Source organism: Poecile atricapillus, chromosome 4 (genome assembly GCF_030490865.1).
Source record: "Poecile atricapillus isolate bPoeAtr1 chromosome 4, bPoeAtr1.hap1, whole genome shotgun sequence".
Classification (NCBI taxonomy): domain Eukaryota; kingdom Metazoa; phylum Chordata; class Aves; order Passeriformes; family Paridae; genus Poecile; species Poecile atricapillus.
The window spans coordinates 3,812,233-3,830,556 of record NC_081252.1 but is presented as its reverse complement, the minus strand read 5'-3'; the positions used below and the strand labels follow the sequence as shown (position 1 = coordinate 3,830,556).

Here is an 18,324-nt window from a genome sequence, read left to right as displayed (position 1 = left end):
CAGAAAAGGGAAAAACACCTGGATATATTTTTGCCCAGAAGGGGAAGAATACCAGACACCTGGAACAGGTTATTGGTATAAAGTGTATCTGCAGGTTTATACTTTTTGACTGTGCGGTGAGGTGGCTGAAGGCGAACACGTGAAGAACATGGAATTAACCCTGCAGAGCCGTCCCAGTCCAGGCAGCCTCTTCTATGTCTTTATACACACTTAAAAAAAAAAAGGAAAAAAAAAAGAAAAAAAAAAAGAACCCTTCGCAAGTCACAAACAATTCAGGATTCAACTAAGAAAACACAGAGTGAACCATATGGCCGGGGTGGCTCGAGTTGGCTGCATTTTCCCTCAGACAAAGAAGGGATTGAGAGTTGAAGGAAAGGAGAAAAAAACCCAACTTTCCGGCTGATGAAGCTGTTGTCTGGAGGCAATGATCCCAAATCTCAAGGCTTTATTCCAGGCTCCGACTGAGACGTGATATGTCATATGATTAGCATCTTTCATATTTACAAGAGTAGTGCGAGCTGCCAGTCTTTAGAGAAAGGCGAGAGAAAGAAGGGGCATATGCTGAAATGGATTTAGCATTTGAAAGAGAGAAAAGAGAGCGGATAAATACACTTAAACGAGGATTTAGTTTTACTCCCGTCGAGTTCTAATGGCTTGTTGATTGAGATTTTAGGGAGCTGGGACAGGGGTGTCAGCAGTAATTTAAAGGCGCTATTCAGCCCTCCCCCGGCGGAAGGAGCCGGCGCTGCCCCTCAGGGCGGAGCGGTGCCGCGGCCGCAGTGGCGGGCTGGCGGGAGGGGCGCATCACCGCGGCGGCGGCTCCCTCCGCCGCGCGCGCGGCGCCATCTGGCGGCGGAACCGGCGGGAGACAGAAAAACCCGGGATGGGGAAAATCGGGAAGCAGATGGCGAATTCCCGGTGTGCCGGGCACCTGACAGAACGGACACCACTGCAGCACTGCTCACAAGCACCGTCCAGCCTGGCCTTGTGTACTTACAGGCATGGGGCAGCCACAGCTCCTCTGGGCAACCGGTGCCAGTGCCTCACGATCCTCCCAAGGGAAGAATTTATCCGTAATATCCCAGCTAAACCCTCCTCTGGCTTTTGAAGATGTTGTCCCCTGTCCTGTCCCTCCGTGCCCTTGTGACAAGTCTCTCTCCAGCTCTCTTGGAGCCTTCATAGGCCCTGGATGGTACTTAAGATTTTCCCAAGAGCAGGGGAAGGGAATTTTAATTGTTATAGCCAAGCTCCTTCCTGGACATGACCTGCCTGTAAAAGGTGACAGAATTGTTCTAAATCTACCAAGGTGTTTAATCTGAAGAACAATGAAACACCACTAATATCAGTAACTACACTGTAAGCATAAAAGGATTTCACTTCCCAAACAGATAAATGTCACTCGACTTACGGTTATCAACCAAATCAAGTCACTTTAATAATTTTTAGTCACATGACCACAAGGTCAAAATTATTAGTGCACTGAGATCCAAACAAAAATACCCCATGTTAAATAAATACTAGATTAAAAATTACCAGAGCTATTGCTGTAGACAAGCAGTTAATATTTTGTTCACAAAAATCAATATGTATTTTATTTTTCCTTTTTCTTACTCTGTTCTTCTTCCTCCCAGTTCTCCAAGTAAGACTTGAGAATGTCATTTAGCTGCTGCTCACACTGGCTTGCATGTTGTAAGCCATTTTCCCATCCTAAAAGCAGCAATAAACAGGATAATTACATCTCTCTCTACAGCATCCATCACGGAATCAGCCCCTGGCAATGCCAACATCTATTTCCCCAAGGGTATTGACTGGCTGTGATATTTCTGCTTGGAAAACGGCTCTTTGGAGTTCAGTCACTACCAAGATGCTTTCTTTGATGTCAGCCAAGCAGGTAAAGTTCCATTAGTGGATAAAACAAAAACAAAACCTTCGAGTATAAAAAGAGTTTGCAGGTAAAAATGTGCAACTTGCACGTGATTCTTGCATTTTCTTGCAATATGTTGGATTTTCTATGTAACCTTAAAAACTGGAGCTCACGTGTAATGAATACAGTGGTTGCTGTAGTGCACATACTGTATATTTTATGTATTATTGTTATATAGTATATAAGCACTATCAGGTGTATTACACACAGCCCAATTAAAGAAAATGAGGCGCACGGTTTCGAACAGCCCAGCACAGAAACTCTTACCTTTGCAGTGGTGAATTACTCTTCCCCACAGCCTGTTCCTGCTCAGACAGGGCAGACTTCCCACAATCAGCAGGTGCCTCTTGGCCCTGGTTAGTGCCACGTTCATCCTCTTCTCCGAGCCTATGAACCCAAACTGCCTCGTCCTGACGCACGACAGGACGATGATTTCCCTCTCCGCGCCTTGGAATGCGTCCACCGTGGACACCTGGACAGGCTTGACTTCAAAAGCCTCGGAGTGAACCCCACTGAGCAAATTCTGGATCTGTGGGCAAAGAAACAGGGAAGGGGGATGAGTTTGGCTACTCTGTGCACGTTTAAGAAAATGGCTTTACTGATGTTTATTATTGATTAATGATACAGACCTTATACATTTGTGATTTATAAAGGGTTATCACACCAATAGCAGCTCCTTCTATTCCACTTGCAATCAGAGACTGGATGAGCTTGACTGTAAAATGAGCTTCTGCCATGTTATAAAAGCTGTTGTCTCTTTCAATCTAGGAGGAGGGAAAAAGATTCCCAAATTAGTTCTCACCAACAACGTAAAAAGGAATGGAAAGGAGTAAAAACTACAATATTGATTTTTTATATAAGGAGTATATTTAAGAAGTGTTGAGGAACTTACTTGCTCCATGCCATGAACGCTGTAGAAGCAGAGTGTTGGAAGCCATTCCAACAGAGGTGTCCTGTCCTCCTCAGAAATCCCATTGATGAGGTTCCCATGGTAGAACAGCTCGTTGGCGATGGCACTGAGGGCAGGGTGACAGCGGTACTGTGTCCGAAGAAGAATTGGGTTATGTCCCTAAAGAAATGAGGAGAGAGAAATTAGGGAAATTAGAGAAATTAGGAAGAGTTATTAAATTAGAGAAATTAGGAGAGAAATTCACGTGGATGGAGCTCAGAGCAATCTGGTCTAGAGGAAGGTATCCCTGTCTATGGTGGGGAGGTTGGATTAGGTGACCTTTGAGGTCTCTTCCCACCCAAACCATTCTGTGATTTTAGGCTATTTTGCAATGCTGAAAACCCCAATCCTCTGACACCTGAACCAGATTTCCCCATGTGACTTCAGGAGACCTACAATTCCACTCTTCACCTTTTCCAAAGGTGTGTTTAGCAGCACCTACCATTAAGCAGAGACGGTCAAAGAGAGTCTGCTCCAATCCCTGCTCATGAACACTCTCAGACCCTTGAATAGTTGGTGGCAGCTGCTTGGGGTCTCCAACAAGGACAAGCTTTTCACACTGAAACCTAAATAAGAATGTGAAAAAACAAGGAAAAAAGTGTTCTAAACAGAATGTTCAAGCAATAAGCAAAGTGTGCACTGTTTCTGTATCACATTGCTTCCACCAGCCTCCCTTCTCCACCCCAGTTTAATAACACCCAAGGAGAGGCCTCAGTTTAAAATCACTCCTCTTGCTCTCTCAGGTGAGACCTTGGGGTTCACATGCTCAGAAAGGTGAGGAGTTTGGCACTACTTGGACTTGTGTCCCTGCTGAAGCCCCACAGGAAGGCCATACCTGGCGATGGGAAGGAGAGAAGCAGGTTCAGTCATCTGGCTGCACTCATCCAGCATCACCACAGGAAACCTGAGTGAGTTCAGGCACGGGAAAGGGCAGGCAGCACACGTCACTCCAACCACCTTCACCTTCCAGGAGCGAGGAGAAAATGGGCAGGCAAAAAGTTAACATCATTTCACAGTTCATCTCTGTGCAGCACCTAAGTACTGCAGAATACACCTCAATTTGTTTTTACAAACAGGACACTAACACACACCTGTGGAATCAAAGCTAACATGCACTTTACATTTCAAAACCAGGAGCTTGGCAGGTGTGAGAGGGGATTCCCAGTTCCCATTTGCTGGGCCCTGTGGATAAGACACAGCAAATTCCTGCTTTCCCATTCCATCTCTTTGACTGTACCTGTTGTAGAATGGTTTTATTGGTCCCCAGTTTATGCTGCTCAATGCTCTTCCTGACATATATTTTTTCAGCTGGAGTTAAATCTTCTTTCATGAGAGCAAGCAGCTCTTTCAGCTGCTCGTTTTCATTTCCTGAGCCTGCATGTAAACTTCAAAGATTTTGTAACACACATTAATGAAAATAGCAGTGCTTGGAAAAATAAATGTACTTTATACATAACAGCAATTTGCAACAATGTATTAACCTACCCCAAATTACTTCAGATCCCTCAAAGAGCTTTCTTACCTATGGGGAAGGATTGCTTTTGTGATTTTCCTTATGCTTCCCACTCTTATAAAATCCTCAAATCCAAGATCGAGCAGACTTGAAAGAAAAAGGAGATGATAAACATTACAGAAATGGAAAAAAGAAACATAAAAAACTTTAAAAGTGGTTTCAAAAGACAGATCACAACACCAAGGAACACAAAGTTCAGTGATTAATGAGATGAAGTACCTCAACAATTCAAGAAAATTAAAATAAATTACCTCATCATGATTTGCCTCAAAAATGCTTAATGCCTTGATGATCCCGCTCTCATATCTATCTTCCCTTCCTTTTTCCTTCCAAATTATGCATTTATTTCATGCTGAATTTTCACAGATCTGATTTTTCTCTGCTCCTCCTCCCCCTACAGCTACATCCCAAAGATTTCTGAGCACTACTGCCTGGTCATGGTGGATTTTAATACCAAATTTGATGAGAGATTAGAGCCTAAAGTCGTCTTCTGTAAATGTTTTCTGTAGCTTTCACTCTTTTAACTGTGTGAAAGAGCTGAGGTAAAATCAAAGCCTGTCCACAGCACTTTATAGGGAAAGAAATCAACCCTTTTGACCTGTTTTACAGGAAATACCAACACAATTATCAGTACCATATTAAGTGCATTACTGGTTTTGGAAGAAGAGTCAGGAAAAGCCTCAGCAACCCACCCCAGCAGTATCCTGTCCACAGCAACATTGGTGGAAGAAGCGATGAGAAGTTTCCATGGAGTTGCCCTTGGACCCTCCGTAGCTTCGCTGCTTTCAAAGAGCTGCACGAGGAACAAGATCACCACAGACAGCAAGTAGCTCTTGCCAGCTCCAAAAACACCTGGTATTTTGGAAGAAAAAGCCCAAGTTACAAGTGAGAATTTCCTAGAAAGTTTGAATCAATTGCTTTAATTTCAGTTACGATGTGATTCCTCTGAAAACATTGCATGGGTTTGCTTCAGCAGCTCCCAGCATCCAGGGGCAACCTTGCACTTAGAAAAACAAAGCTAATACATGACAAAAGGTGGTTTTAATATGAAAAGAAAGCAGCAGAAGACACTAAAAACTCTGATTTTGTGTGTAGATATTTCTAGGCAAAAGCTCCTATGCTTCAGTGAAATCCTGCAATAGGCAGAATGAAAATTTAAGGGGTAAAAGCTCTGTGCTCACAGAATGGACGTATTAATGTCACCATCATTATCAGAGGGGCTGATTCTGGCATGTCACATTAATGCCATTTCACATCAATCAACATTTTTGAGAAGATACAATAGCAACAAATGTCACAATTCTTGTCTGTGTACCATGGATGATTGTGATGGGCAAGCTTTGATGTCCTTGCCCTGGTTTGGGGTTTTCACAGGAGGTCATCATGTGAGCTATGTGAATCAGTGATGCTGCTTGGTCTGGGTTCAGGGAGAACCTTTGGATCATCTCTTCAGCCACTCCCATTGCCACTTCAGAGCTCACAGGGCCAGACATCATCGAGCACTTAAGGCTCATGGCAGGAGGAGTAAATTTCCTTTTGTCAACTCTTTTCGTAGCATTTTCAGAATTAAAATCCCTAAGAGAACAAAAAATAGCCTGAAGTCATGATAGGATATAATTTTCATCTCCTGGTTCTGATATTCCTAGACTGGACTGCTGGTGTTTGGTGACCTGCTCACAGTATCACAGAACAGTAACTCACATTTTGAGGAGATATGGGATTAGTGGTAACGTGGATGGATTGAAGTGCTCCTCCAAGTTCCTTAAGGATGCCAACTCCCCACTGGCATTGCAAACCAGCAAGGCATGAACACACACTGGGAAAAGGCCACAGAAAAACAAAATGAGGAAGAAATTAAATGAGCAGAAATTTCAAACTAGCTAAAGAGATTTATTATAAAATGCCAAAAGAGTCATTAACTGATTTTATCTTCTCCATTTACAAAACAAAACAACCCCAAAGCTTTAACTCAATTCAACAGCAAAACCAAGAAACTTTTGCACTTTTAATCACAGATTTAGTACATGGCTTTTTATATAAATATAAATTTTCCAGTGAGTTGTTTGAGGTTTCTGTATTTTGTTTTTCAAGGACAGTAAAAACATATTAGTTTAACTTGCACTCTGACAGTCAATTTGCATTATGTCTCATATTGTATAATTTACTACTTGATATTATTCTCATTTCTCCTCCATCCACTTGGAATTTGCCAGCTACTTTGCAGGTTTAATTGTGTTAATTACAACAGTATTCAAATAATACATTCAAACATACAAGATAAAAAAAATACTGTGAATTAAATCATGTACAAGATGTGAGAAATTCTACAATCATCCTTCATTGCTGGCTGGATTTTTCCTTAGCTGTGTCCCACAGTTCTGAATGATTTGCCATGGAACTCACTGTTTGATCTCCAGTTGGAGGGACTGTAGCCTTTCAGTGGCAGCAATTCTATTTCATTATTGGAGGATGGTCCAAAGAAAGCACTGCTTGCAATGAAAGTATCAATGGGATCAAAGTTCAGAGTCTTTGAAACAACCCAGATGTCATCTGCCAAAAAAACAGAGTCCTCATCAGCTTCTCCTACTGCCACCTTTTTAAATCTGATATTTAAGATGTGCTCACCTTTGCTGTAGAGAGAAGAATGCTCCTTCCTGCTTAGTTTCAGGTATAATTTGGATTTGGAGTCACCATCAAAGCTGGTAGGTGTATTCATAAATTTCTTGAACTTACTGTACTTCTGTGTTGGAATTTCAAAGGCTTTCCTGAGAAATTGTAATTTAAAAAAAAAGTAGGTAAACCATAGGCATATTTTGGATTCAGCACCAAAAATAAGAAACCTCCACAGATTGGACCAAGTGGGTGTCGATCATCTTACATTAACAAGTTTTAAATACATTTATCTTAATTAATTAATACTGCAAAATTCCCTCATATTCAGCCACAATTAAATTGTTTCCTCTACAGTTAAACAGCACAGAATAGCCTTTGAGATGACTTCTGGCATTAAAATTAGAATCTCAAAGAGAATAAATCATATTCTCCTACTGAAGATTAAATGAACAATAATTCAAATGCAACAGTTGGAACATTAAGCAAATGATCAAGTGGCTGGTCAGCAGTTTTGATTCTTGCTAAAAAGAAAAATCACTGCTATAAATATTTTTCCTTCACTGATTTAACTCTTGCATTTCTTTACAGAAAGAAATCCTTACTCCTTAAAATACGCAGAAAATGCCTTAAGTCCTGAGCTACTGGAATATTTATCAACCTTGAATTCACACAGCACTTGAGAGAAGTGCACAGCATTTCAGGATACCTCACCAAAAGCTGGCATTCCTCATAGACAGCAATCTTTTGGCTCCTGAGGTATGTCCCAATACTTTTTGTATCATGGAGCACTGCACTCGGTCTGGATTTTGTCTGTGTGGGGTTCACATCTTCAATCCACTTGAAAAAGGAACACTGCTCAGCTTTTGGGGCATCACAGGCATAGAACAAACGACCCTGCAAGGGAAGGGAGGGGGAAAAAAAAAACTCCATGAGCACTAAAACAAGCAAGGAAAGAAGAGAAAGCAGTGGATACTTTCACCTCAAAAGTGTAAAAACACAAGGAATAAACAGCACCTTGTTTTGACCTTCTTTTTTAACCATCACCAGCTTAGCAGGGTGCCTGTGGTTGCAGAGTGGAGCACAGCTCCCTTGGCTCTGGCTTTGCCCATCTTTCAGTGCAGTGTAAAATGATATATCCACTTTGGAGAGGGCATTGTGCAGTCTCCGTGCCAACTCAAACAGCATTATGTTCAATTGCTCTTGGTAGGGGAGAACAACAGAATCATTAGCACAGCCTTAAAATGCTTACACAGGTACACAACATTCAAAGAAATGTATTTTCACTGGAAGATCACCATCCCAAATCAAGATATTTAATCTGAGTCCTAAAAGAAACCATGTGACCTGCAAAATCCACTTATTCCAGGAGAAAAAAAAAAAAGCTTAGGAACCTTAAGACTGGAAAACAGCCCTAAGGCTACACAGTTGAACAGAAGTGTACTGTCTTTTTGGTTTTTCTTTGCAATTTTGGCTATAGACTGAATATATTTCAGTATATATATATAAAAAATGAAATGCTACCTGTTGCTTTAATAGGCAGCATTTAAAAGGACAGCATTTCACAGAGCAGAGACTTACTTACCTGTCAGAGCAGCTTTAAAAACCTGTTTGTAGTGAGTGTGGGACTGAAACACAGCTGGGATAGAAATCTTTCTTTTAGGAAGATTGGCATGTTTCACTTTATCCACAGCAGGAAAAGACAACTCAGAAATTGTTATGTCCTAAAAAGACACAGGAAAAGAAACCATTAAAAACTTTTAAGACCTTGAATGAGACAAATCTTGCAGGTTTTTAAAAATAGATTTCCCTAGTGCTTAGGCTGCCAGGTAGGATTCACCATGACATAAAAATTTGCCCCATGCCAAACAGCCTGCATCTACAATAACCCAGATAATACTTCCAAAGGCTTTAGAGTAAATGATGTCATTCAAAATCATGTTTTTCAGCACTAGGCATGGGGAAAGGGCACACAAACTCCATTTTTATCACCATTTTTGCACAGAAATAAATTCATTATAACTATCTTCATAAGCTTTTTAAGTCTAGTATACATGGATTTTACATATATACACAGGAAATTTACTAGTTATTTCCGAACCTCTACTTCACACAAATACTGTAGTGGACAGTTTTAAAGAACCAAAAAACTTAGAGTTAACATTTTCTTTAACTCTCAAAACCACCTGACAGCTTTAAAATAGTTTTAAATGTTTTAAAAAAACATTTAAAATTTTAAATGTTTTCCCCCAGTTTACTCCATTTGTCTACTGGTCACAAACAGCTGTGCTAAATTTTTAGGTGCTTATTCAGTGCTATAACTTGACTTTTACACAACTAAAACTGAAGGAATTTATAATATTTTCAAGTCAGAGACAATACCTTGAAGCAAAATTAGGTGTTCATTAAGATGATGCTGATACCACAATCAAGGAAAACCCCTTGTGCACACAATTTCTTACCAATAACAGATGTCACAACAGCCCAGCAGCTTTTCTTTCATCTTCCTGCCACCAAGATTCAGATAAAAAATCTAAATCTGGCACTATGTGTGACAAGGAATTACCTTTACAAAGGATTAGTCACAGCACTAAAAAAAAATATATATTATTTGGTGTCACTACATCAGTAGAAACATTTCATCCAACCATAGTGATAATATCTTGCAGGAAATCAGATAAATTGCAGTCCCTTTGGCCAGAGAAATGTGTTTGTGTCAGTGATAGCTGTGTTTGCTTCAACAGTTACACACCTGGCCCTCTCCTGTTCCGGCGTGGCAGCTCAGGTGACTCAACACCTTTTGTGTGGCCTCAGCCAAAGGTGTCTGCCTTAAGTGCAGGGAAAGTACCTTCCCCTCTGAAACCAGATCTGGGTGGCTGGTGTTTGCAGCCCTGGAGCATTCCCTGGGAGAGCTCTCAGCTGGCAGCAGCAGTGCAGAGCTGGGAGCACTTGGATTCATGGCTGTGCCCTCTCCTGTGTCGCCCGGCAGCATTCCGAGGATGCTCTGGGCACAGATATCATCATTCTCTTCCCTGTCAGCGCTGTTTTCAGGGATCAAATCCCACTGAGCACTGCTTTGATACTTCAGCCACTTGCTTTGTCTGTGTTGGGCAGTCACATGAGGGAGCACTTGTGGCACAGATCCCCTTTGTCCATCTTCCGTGTACTCCCCAAACACGGAGGTTTCATAATTCCTGTCCTCGGGGCCAGGAGCGCTCCTAGGAAATGCCACTGACTCGCTGCTCAAACTGCCTCCTAAAGAGCCCAGAGATTGCTGGAGCTTCTTCTTCTCAGTGGGGTGAACCACACCAGGAATGTCGTTGGTGGGAGGAAGAGCGACAAATGGAATTCGTGCTTTCATCATGGGCTGGGATCCTGGGAGGCTGCATTCCTCTGGATAGCTGGATTTCTCCCGGGCTGTGGGGCAAATACAGCTTACAAGCAACTTGTAGCACCTAGGGATGGCATTTTAGATGTACAAAGAGAAAGGAATTTTAAGTTCTTCTTTTTACATCCTTCCTTTTACACATTATGTAGCCACTCTGCTTGTAGAGAAGACCATTATTTAAATATGGGTGTGTTTTGGAGATCATTAATCTCATGTCACTGACAGCTGGTAGAAAACACCCAGCTTCACATTTCCTGCTTTTTCTAAAAGATAACTCACAAACTTATGAATTAATATTAAACAGTGCAGATAAATAAGCTCTTAGTACCAAAAAGCACCATTTTTCACTAAATTAATTATGAATAGTGACAGTTACAGATAGATGTCAGATGGGAGAGCATCAAAGAACAGCTGAATATGTAAGAAAACTAAAAGCAGGTAAATAAAAACACAGGTGTCATTTAGAAGCTTAGCTTACAGCCTTTTTGCCCCCAAACTAGAAGCTCATTTGTCTTTATAAAACTAAATCCCTCTAGTAAAGTCTCTTTCAAGAGAATATAATTGGCAGAGTAACTGTCTATGATAGCCCAATTCTTTGTGCTTCAAGAATCCTCAGAGATTTTTCAGCTAAAACACTGTGAGGTGCCAATATAAAACTGTAAATTCTTACTGAAAAAAAAGTCTGGGAGTTCTGGTTCACTTGGTAAGATCCCATGTGTCAGGGGCTCACAGATGTCTCCAACAGTGTCCTCGTTTTCCCAAGGTGGAGAAATTGTAGAGTCTGGATCAAGTGGGGAAGTCTACAGGTGAAGAATTAATATGGCAAGTGAATGACTGGAAAAAACCCTGATTACAGCTCTTATATCAGCATTCTCTCATCATTCTAAGCAATGGAAATGTCTTTCAGAGTTGAGATAAAACAGCTTCAAAACTAAGAAATTGCCATGAACACGGAGGAAATAAAGCCAAAAATATCTGCAAGAGTCAGTCAATCCCCACCTTGCCAGGTTCCCAGGCAGCCCACTGTGCTTGTCTCAGGTCAGAGGGTGAGCGTGGCATTGTCCATGGTGGCACATGTTCAGGATACACATCCAATGCCAGTGCTGGGAAAAACACATGAAGCACTCAAGTCATGCAGAAATTTTGAGGCAAATCATTGCCCTTCTCCTTTTACTTTCGCTTACAGGATTGATTTATTCCTGGCTCTTCAATAACATCAGGCATCACTTGAAAATTCCCTTCTCTGATAATGTCAACATCATCCTTATGAAGGCTCCTGGAACCTGGAGACTTTATTTAAAAAAAAAAAAAATTGAAAGTGTAAGCAAAAACTTGTTAGAAATTAAACTGTTTATCTTGTTTTTTTTTTTCAAAGCTCAGCTGATCAAAGGAGCAGAAAAAAACAAGTCACACATTACAAAGTTCTATGACAAAGGTAAGTAAAAATAATTGATTTCTGTATGATTGTAGCAGTTTAAAAAATGAACTATTTTCTATCCTAAATGGGCAGGGTACTTTCTAATGATAACTGAACAAAAAAATGCTTTACCTGTCTGAAGTCATAAAGGTCATTATTCCTTGAAAAGAGGGGTGAGAAAAATGTCTCAGCTGCCAAGTCCATGTTCTCTGGGGGCTGCTGCCATCCTAGCTGGGAGCATGGAGCTCTCAACATGACCTCGCTAGCTGCTGATCCTTTCACTTGGTACCCTCGGAAGGCAACACGCTACAGAAAGCGTTGGAATTATCACTAACAGGAAGTAAAAACTGCTCTGCAACTACCTACAGTCGATACAGATAGTTTTTATACATACAAGAAAAATCATCTGTTGACACTGCAGTAGAGAAACAAAAAAAATCTGGTGTTTTTTCCTTGTAATTTGAGTTTAAAACTCTCCTGGAAAACTTCCCGGAGTGAACTGTACTAAAAATTACGAGAACTGGTTAAAACTTTATTAGGACTTAGTGTAATGTATCACAATCTGCAAACCATTTAAGTGAAATTTAGGAAACACTGTTAATTATACTTCAGTTCCACAGAAAAGGTACCTTTGGTTGCCAGTCAGATGTCCCAGGGTCTCTTTGGGCTGCTGCTGTGGGTACAATATATGCCTCTGTCTTCTGGAATAAATTATCCACACAGCTGGGCTGCATAGGAAAGTAACAAAACCTAATTAGTCTAACAATTTAATAACCATTTAAAGTTAAAATTTAGGCTGAGAAATGTCTCATATTTATACAAAAGAAGGTTTTTCAGTTACAGGCTTTTTTAATTTGGAAGCCAGAACTATCCATGATAGGAAATGAAATTATGTTTGCTTTTCAAACAGAACATGAAAAAGGGAAGGATTTCTAAAATCTTTCTTTAAGCTTTAGATGGATTGAACAAGAAAAAAGGCTGCTAATACCACTGGATAAAAATCACAGTGAATTATCCAACACAAACAGTTTTTCCAGTGTATTTCAACCCAAATGTTAAAACTCCAAGGACAGCCATTTATTTAAAAATATAGTGAAAAAACAAAAAGAAGGTGGTAAAAGATGGGGTATGGAAGGAGAAATAGCAGACATATTAATGGGATATTAAACATTACTAAATGCTACAATTTTCATAAAGTTTCTTGTCTTTAATACATGAGGCCTCCTAAATATTGTCAAGGTGACATCCTCTGTTTATTACCAGCTTCATAAACAATGCCTCTAAGCAATTTGTAGCTCAACCTCTATGGTTCCATAAAGCAAGAATTTTATTCCAGAAGCCAGGTGGAAAATGAATTTATCTTGTACAGATAAATATATGCAGTCAAAAATTGGTTACCATAAGGCCAGGAGAATCAAAGTATGAACAGGAAGATGCCTGTAAACTTTCTGAGTAAGGCATTTCTGTACACTCTTTTCTAGCTACAAGAGATGGAAAAGCACAGTAAGTTACAGTCAGTAGTCTGGGGTTTTTTTACATGAAAACATCTGAATATTTACAGGTCTTGCAAACCTTACCCAGGCAACAAATTGCACAGTTAGGATTTAACTGAATGAGAGCGAACAGAGACAGATTCTGAGCTCACAACATTGCTTTAAACAGTAAAAATTGCACAAGGGAACCTACATAACACATCACTCTAAAAGTATTTCTGATTATGAGGTGAAGTGAGAGAAATCAAACAGGTGCAGACATAGAGCATCCAGTTTAAAACACAAGCTGACCTAACCTTCATCCTTCTCAAGGGGTTCAAGTGTCTCCTTAGAAGTGTCTGTTTCACAGAGCACGCTGGCATTTTCCTCCATCTTTTGCAAACTCTCTAATGCTGTGCTGTGCTGAGCCAAAGCTCTGAGAAGAGCAATATCATTCACCAAATCAGGGAGTCCTGAGGAATTCTCAGCCACTGCTGTGCATTTCAGGCTATCCACCCCTATTCTTTCTCCTCTGCAGGCTTCAGGAGAAGCAGTTATGCTCTCTGCACTTTCCAACGCAATTTCTCCTACTGCTGTTTCCTCTGGAGATGAATAACCTGCTCCCAAAGGATCTGATTTTTGTGACAAAGCCAGCAGAGGGCTGCCTGGTTTAATGTCATCACTCTCAGTACCCAAGAAGTGCTCTGAGCCAACATCTGGGGATTCCACGCATCCAAGATGTGCAACTGCTTCCTCGGTCTTTTTGTCCATGGCAGAAATTACTCTGCTGGGAGAAATACCTGCAAGACTTCTGTTTGCCTCAGACACCCTGGTTTTAGGGTGACATTCATTAACTTTGGTGTCATCAGGCAAGAGATCAGACTGCTGGTTTTTTATCCAAGATGTGCCATCAACGGTGAGTGTTGCACAGCCATCCAAATCCTCCCCTTTGTTTGTGGCTCCAAAACTTGATTGACTCTCATTGATCTCTTTTATGTTGCATGCATCACCTAAAAGTTCCACTTTGGTTTTGGTCTGGTTTGCAGCATCGTCTGCAGCAGTTCTCCTGGCATCAGTGTCACAAAGCTGGGACGGTGGACCCTCCTCTCCATCAAAAATTGAACATTTCACTTCATTTTTGCTGTGTGTCTCTACTTCACAGCAAGAATGAGGCTTCAAATGAGGCCTCAAGGCAGCATCTTGTGCTACATCTTCTCCCTGTAAGCAACCTGGGCTCCATGAGGAGTCTCCCTCAGAGAATTCCTTCCCTTCTCTTTCACACACATCTTCATGTTCTATGTCATTAAAATCAAAAGTCTCCATTAGGTTAAAGTTAACCTCCATCAGTTCCCCATCAGGACTACAGTCTGTGCCCTGCAAGCTGAACTCCTCCTTCACAATTCCAGCTTCAGTCAGTATCACATCCCCAGAGAGCTCCGGGTCACTGGACACTCCCTCTGAATTTTGTCTTGGATGAAGCTCACTCTGCATCTTGACAGAGAAATTCTCCCTAGGACTGTCAGTCCCTGAATGCTCCCTGTATCCAAAGGGATTGTTTTCAAAGGTAGTTGGACTTGCTGAATATGAAATGTCACCTGAGGATGGGACAAACTGACTGTCACTTATTCTACTTACAGTGGGCTCGGGTAGGAAGTAACTATCGGTGTTGCAGTGATCTTGTAACTCCTGACTTAAATTATTTACCTTTTTGTCTTGTCTCTGTCCCGTGACTTCTTCACCACAAGGTTGTCCAGCTGAATTTGGAAGTGTTTGAGCATTCCAGAGCTTTTTATCATTTACAGTTCCCTGCATAAAAGGCAGGTGCTGTGTATCTGGAACGAGTCCTTTGGTAGGGTCACCTGAAAAAGCAGGTAGGACGGGGCTTTTTTTGTCACATAAATCCGCATTTTCTGCTGCCTGAAACCTGGAAAGACAACCTGTGACTCCAGATGTTTGCTCCCTCTGTCCTTGTGCTGGTTTAGACTTCAGAAGAGCAATTATCTGTGCTGTGCTCCTGATGTGATGGGACACTGCCCCGGGACCAGCGTGCCCAGCAAGGAGAGGAGATTCTGGCCTCACAACAAACTGACTGGAGTTTTGCTGCTCTGTCTCCTCACAGCTGTCACTAAAGGGAGATGAAAGCAGTGAGGACACAGACATTTGTTCTCTGTTGCTGTCCCTACATCCCTCTTCCTGACAACCCACAGAGGGATTTGTTTCTGCACCCTTCTTGCCAATCATAGAAAATAAGGGAGAGCTGATATAAAACTTGGATGGAAAACTCCCTTGGCACTCCTTAGGTAAAGGCACCACTGTTGGTTTCCCTTCATCTTCCACGACTGGTATTTTCTTCTCAACTTGGCGTGGCCCTTGGAACCCCTAGGAGAGAAATTTCCAATTAAACCATGTTTTGTAATCAAATGTTGAAAATGGGGCACATTCCATGAACTGCATTCTGATCAAAGGGCCTGAAAACATATTCTGATCCAATCCACACCAGGGTTCAACAAGTGTGAAACAACCTCGAGCCCTTGTGATTTTTACTGCAGGCTCAGCAATAGCAATCCTGCTAAACCGAATTTCCTAAATGTGGAAAAAACACATTCTGGATTACAGCTAAAAAAAAAGGGAGCAGGGAGAAATTATGCCTCTATATCTCCCACCCATGAAAATATGTGTCCCTTGTGTTTTATAATGCATGTAAACATGAGATATAAAAACCTGGGACAAAAACACACCGTAAACTTCCTTTTCAAGCCGACAGGGAGATGTCTTGGGGGTAGAAGAGGAGGTTTTACACCATTTCTATCCGCTGCTGGAGCTTCTGCTTTCTTTGGCTGGTCTTTGGAGGGCTGCTCACTCACTCTGACTGCTTCAACTGTGATTAAATATCGCTCACTTTCAAAATCATCTCCAGGAGTCACCTGGAGAAGAGAGCAGCAGTGTGTACATAATATTATTATATAAGAAACAATATTACATAGCTTTATTTTAAAAAAATATAGTCCTTTAAGTACTTTTATGTAAAAAAATCGGGTACTTACACCTACTATGTCACAGATGCTATATAAAACTTTTATTTACACATATATTCTAAAAAGCACTAGCACTTAGCTTCAAGGATAATCTCATATATCACTGTAATACACTGTTTTTGCCACAGAGGAAGAAAAATTCCATTAAACCTTCTGGACAAACAGTAAGATCTACTAACAAATAGAAGCTTTACATTTATTCTATTTATTCCATTTTTCCCTTTCTATTATTTGCACTGTAGCAGAGTTTTATAACAACAACAAGAAAAATTACTGTTTTGGTTACAAAACAAGTGTTTGAAATGCTGCTTGAAAGACAAACTACAATCAGATATAAAAATAACAACTCTGAACAAAACATACCTGAGATTTTATAAAAATACTCTCCAGACATTGTCCTTTATCATCAAACAAAGTGGCCTGCAATGTAAAAACAGGATTTTCAATAACCAGTTATTTCACAAATCAACTAGACTGCCACTGGCAGTAGGAGATGATATTAAATCAAACAGTGTTAAATCTGAATTTTCACCTGGTTTCTGCCAGTTCTAACCCTCAGAATTCCGTCTTGCCATGTCTTTGATTTTTTCATCTTTTGGTGAGTGTATAACACCTGTTTAAAATATTGAAAAAATGAGAAGTAAGAAGACATTCAAATATTTCAGCAGCTATAGTCTTTAAACTTATTCCTATTTAATTGCACAGTGTTAAAAATCACTCACAGTAAATTCTTGAGAAGCCATTGCTTTGGCAACACGGTCATCCAACAGCTTATTTCACAAATATCCACATCTTCCCACAGCCTGAGAGACAGGAAAATGTTCAGGATGAACCAGAGCTGTGAAGGAAAAGCATGGATAAAAATTACTTTTTTTTTTTTCCCCTCAAAAGAAAATAATTAGATGCAAGACAATACAAAACCCGTGGGGTTGAGCTGCTGTGGATGTTTTAAAGAGAAACCTCAAAAACAATCTAACAGACTGTTGGTTTAAAAAAAAAAAAACAAAACAATAAAAAAACCCCCCTCTTTTAATAGATGTCAAGATATTTTCCAGCTTTTAGACGACTTCATTCATTTAAATGAATGGTTGGCAACTCTGAATACCCTTCTTCAGAATTACTTGAATTAAAAATCTAAAAGTTTACCTGCAGAAAAAAAAATAAAAAAACCCAAAAGACCAAAAAAACACAGAAAAAAACCTCAACATCGAAAAAACTCAACAAAACAAAACAAAAACCTCAGGGAAGCCGTTACCAGAATGGTTTTGTCACAGGTGTGGAGTTGGTCATGCATGTTTTGCTCATGCAAAAAAATAACTGACTCTCCAAACCAGCTCCCCGTGAAGCCAAACCTCTTTGCATATCTGAAGTTAGACCGCCAAATATTTTAAAATAAATTTTTATATCCTCCTCGGATTGGTGAGGAGGGAAAAAAAGGGGAAAGATTCGCGCCGCTTCTTATGGTTGTCACTTCCTTGGGTGCTTCATGAAGCGAAAATCTTGGACACGCCTTTTAGGACAGTTATTCCTTAAGTTACTAGAGCAGCTGGATGAATGGGAACCCTTAGGGATGACTCCCGGGGGAATGAATGTCGCGGGCAGCGGGACTCGAACTCACGGCCCCACCGCTGTCAAACCCGCTGTCCCCACACAGCCCTTCCCCAGCCCTCCACCCACCCGCACTCCCTTTATCCGCCTCCCGGGGGGATGCCCCGAGCCGTGGAGCCGGACGGACACCGCGATCCTACCCAGCGGCTCCGGGATGGGGAACGGGAACGAGACCGGGACCGGGATCGGGACCGGGATCACGGGAGGAGTAGCAGCAGCCGCCGCCGCCGCCGCCTTTCTGAACTTCCCGCCGCCGCCGCGCCTCGCGTGACGTCACGCCGCCGCGACGCCCCGCCAGGAGGAAGTCACGTGCGCCCAGAGCCGGGCGCGCCCCCGACGCCGCCGCGCACGCGCGGGGGCCGCCGCGGGGCTTTTTTTTTTTTTTTTTTTTTTTTTTCGCCCCCCCCA

The 18,324-nt window shown here is 41.4% G+C and overlaps 1 protein-coding gene across 1 annotated transcript; it reads right to left on the bottom strand.

Annotated features, from left to right (window-relative positions):
• Positions 1-1,463: 1,463 nt before the first annotated feature.
• On the bottom strand, positions 1,464-18,189 carry ZGRF1 (zinc finger GRF-type containing 1). Its single transcript, XM_058838460.1, has 27 exons — positions 18,057-18,189; positions 17,031-17,146; positions 16,841-16,921; positions 16,672-16,728; positions 16,012-16,197; positions 14,978-15,652; positions 12,431-12,529; positions 11,569-11,674; positions 11,384-11,487; positions 11,055-11,184; positions 9,749-10,413; positions 8,582-8,720; positions 8,014-8,198; positions 7,706-7,893; positions 7,012-7,151; positions 6,790-6,936; positions 6,088-6,202; positions 5,702-5,961; positions 5,079-5,238; positions 4,396-4,473; positions 4,111-4,258; positions 3,709-3,836; positions 3,316-3,439; positions 2,817-2,993; positions 2,554-2,688; positions 2,192-2,453; positions 1,464-1,707 (listed from the first exon to the last, which is right to left on the bottom strand). Exons 2-27 carry the CDS (start codon positions 17,049-17,051, stop codon positions 1,592-1,594), a joined length of 4,626 nt encoding a protein of 1,541 aa, XP_058694443.1. The 5' UTR covers positions 17,052-17,146; positions 18,057-18,189; the 3' UTR covers positions 1,464-1,591.
• Between the last annotated feature and the right edge of the window lie 135 nt (positions 18,190-18,324).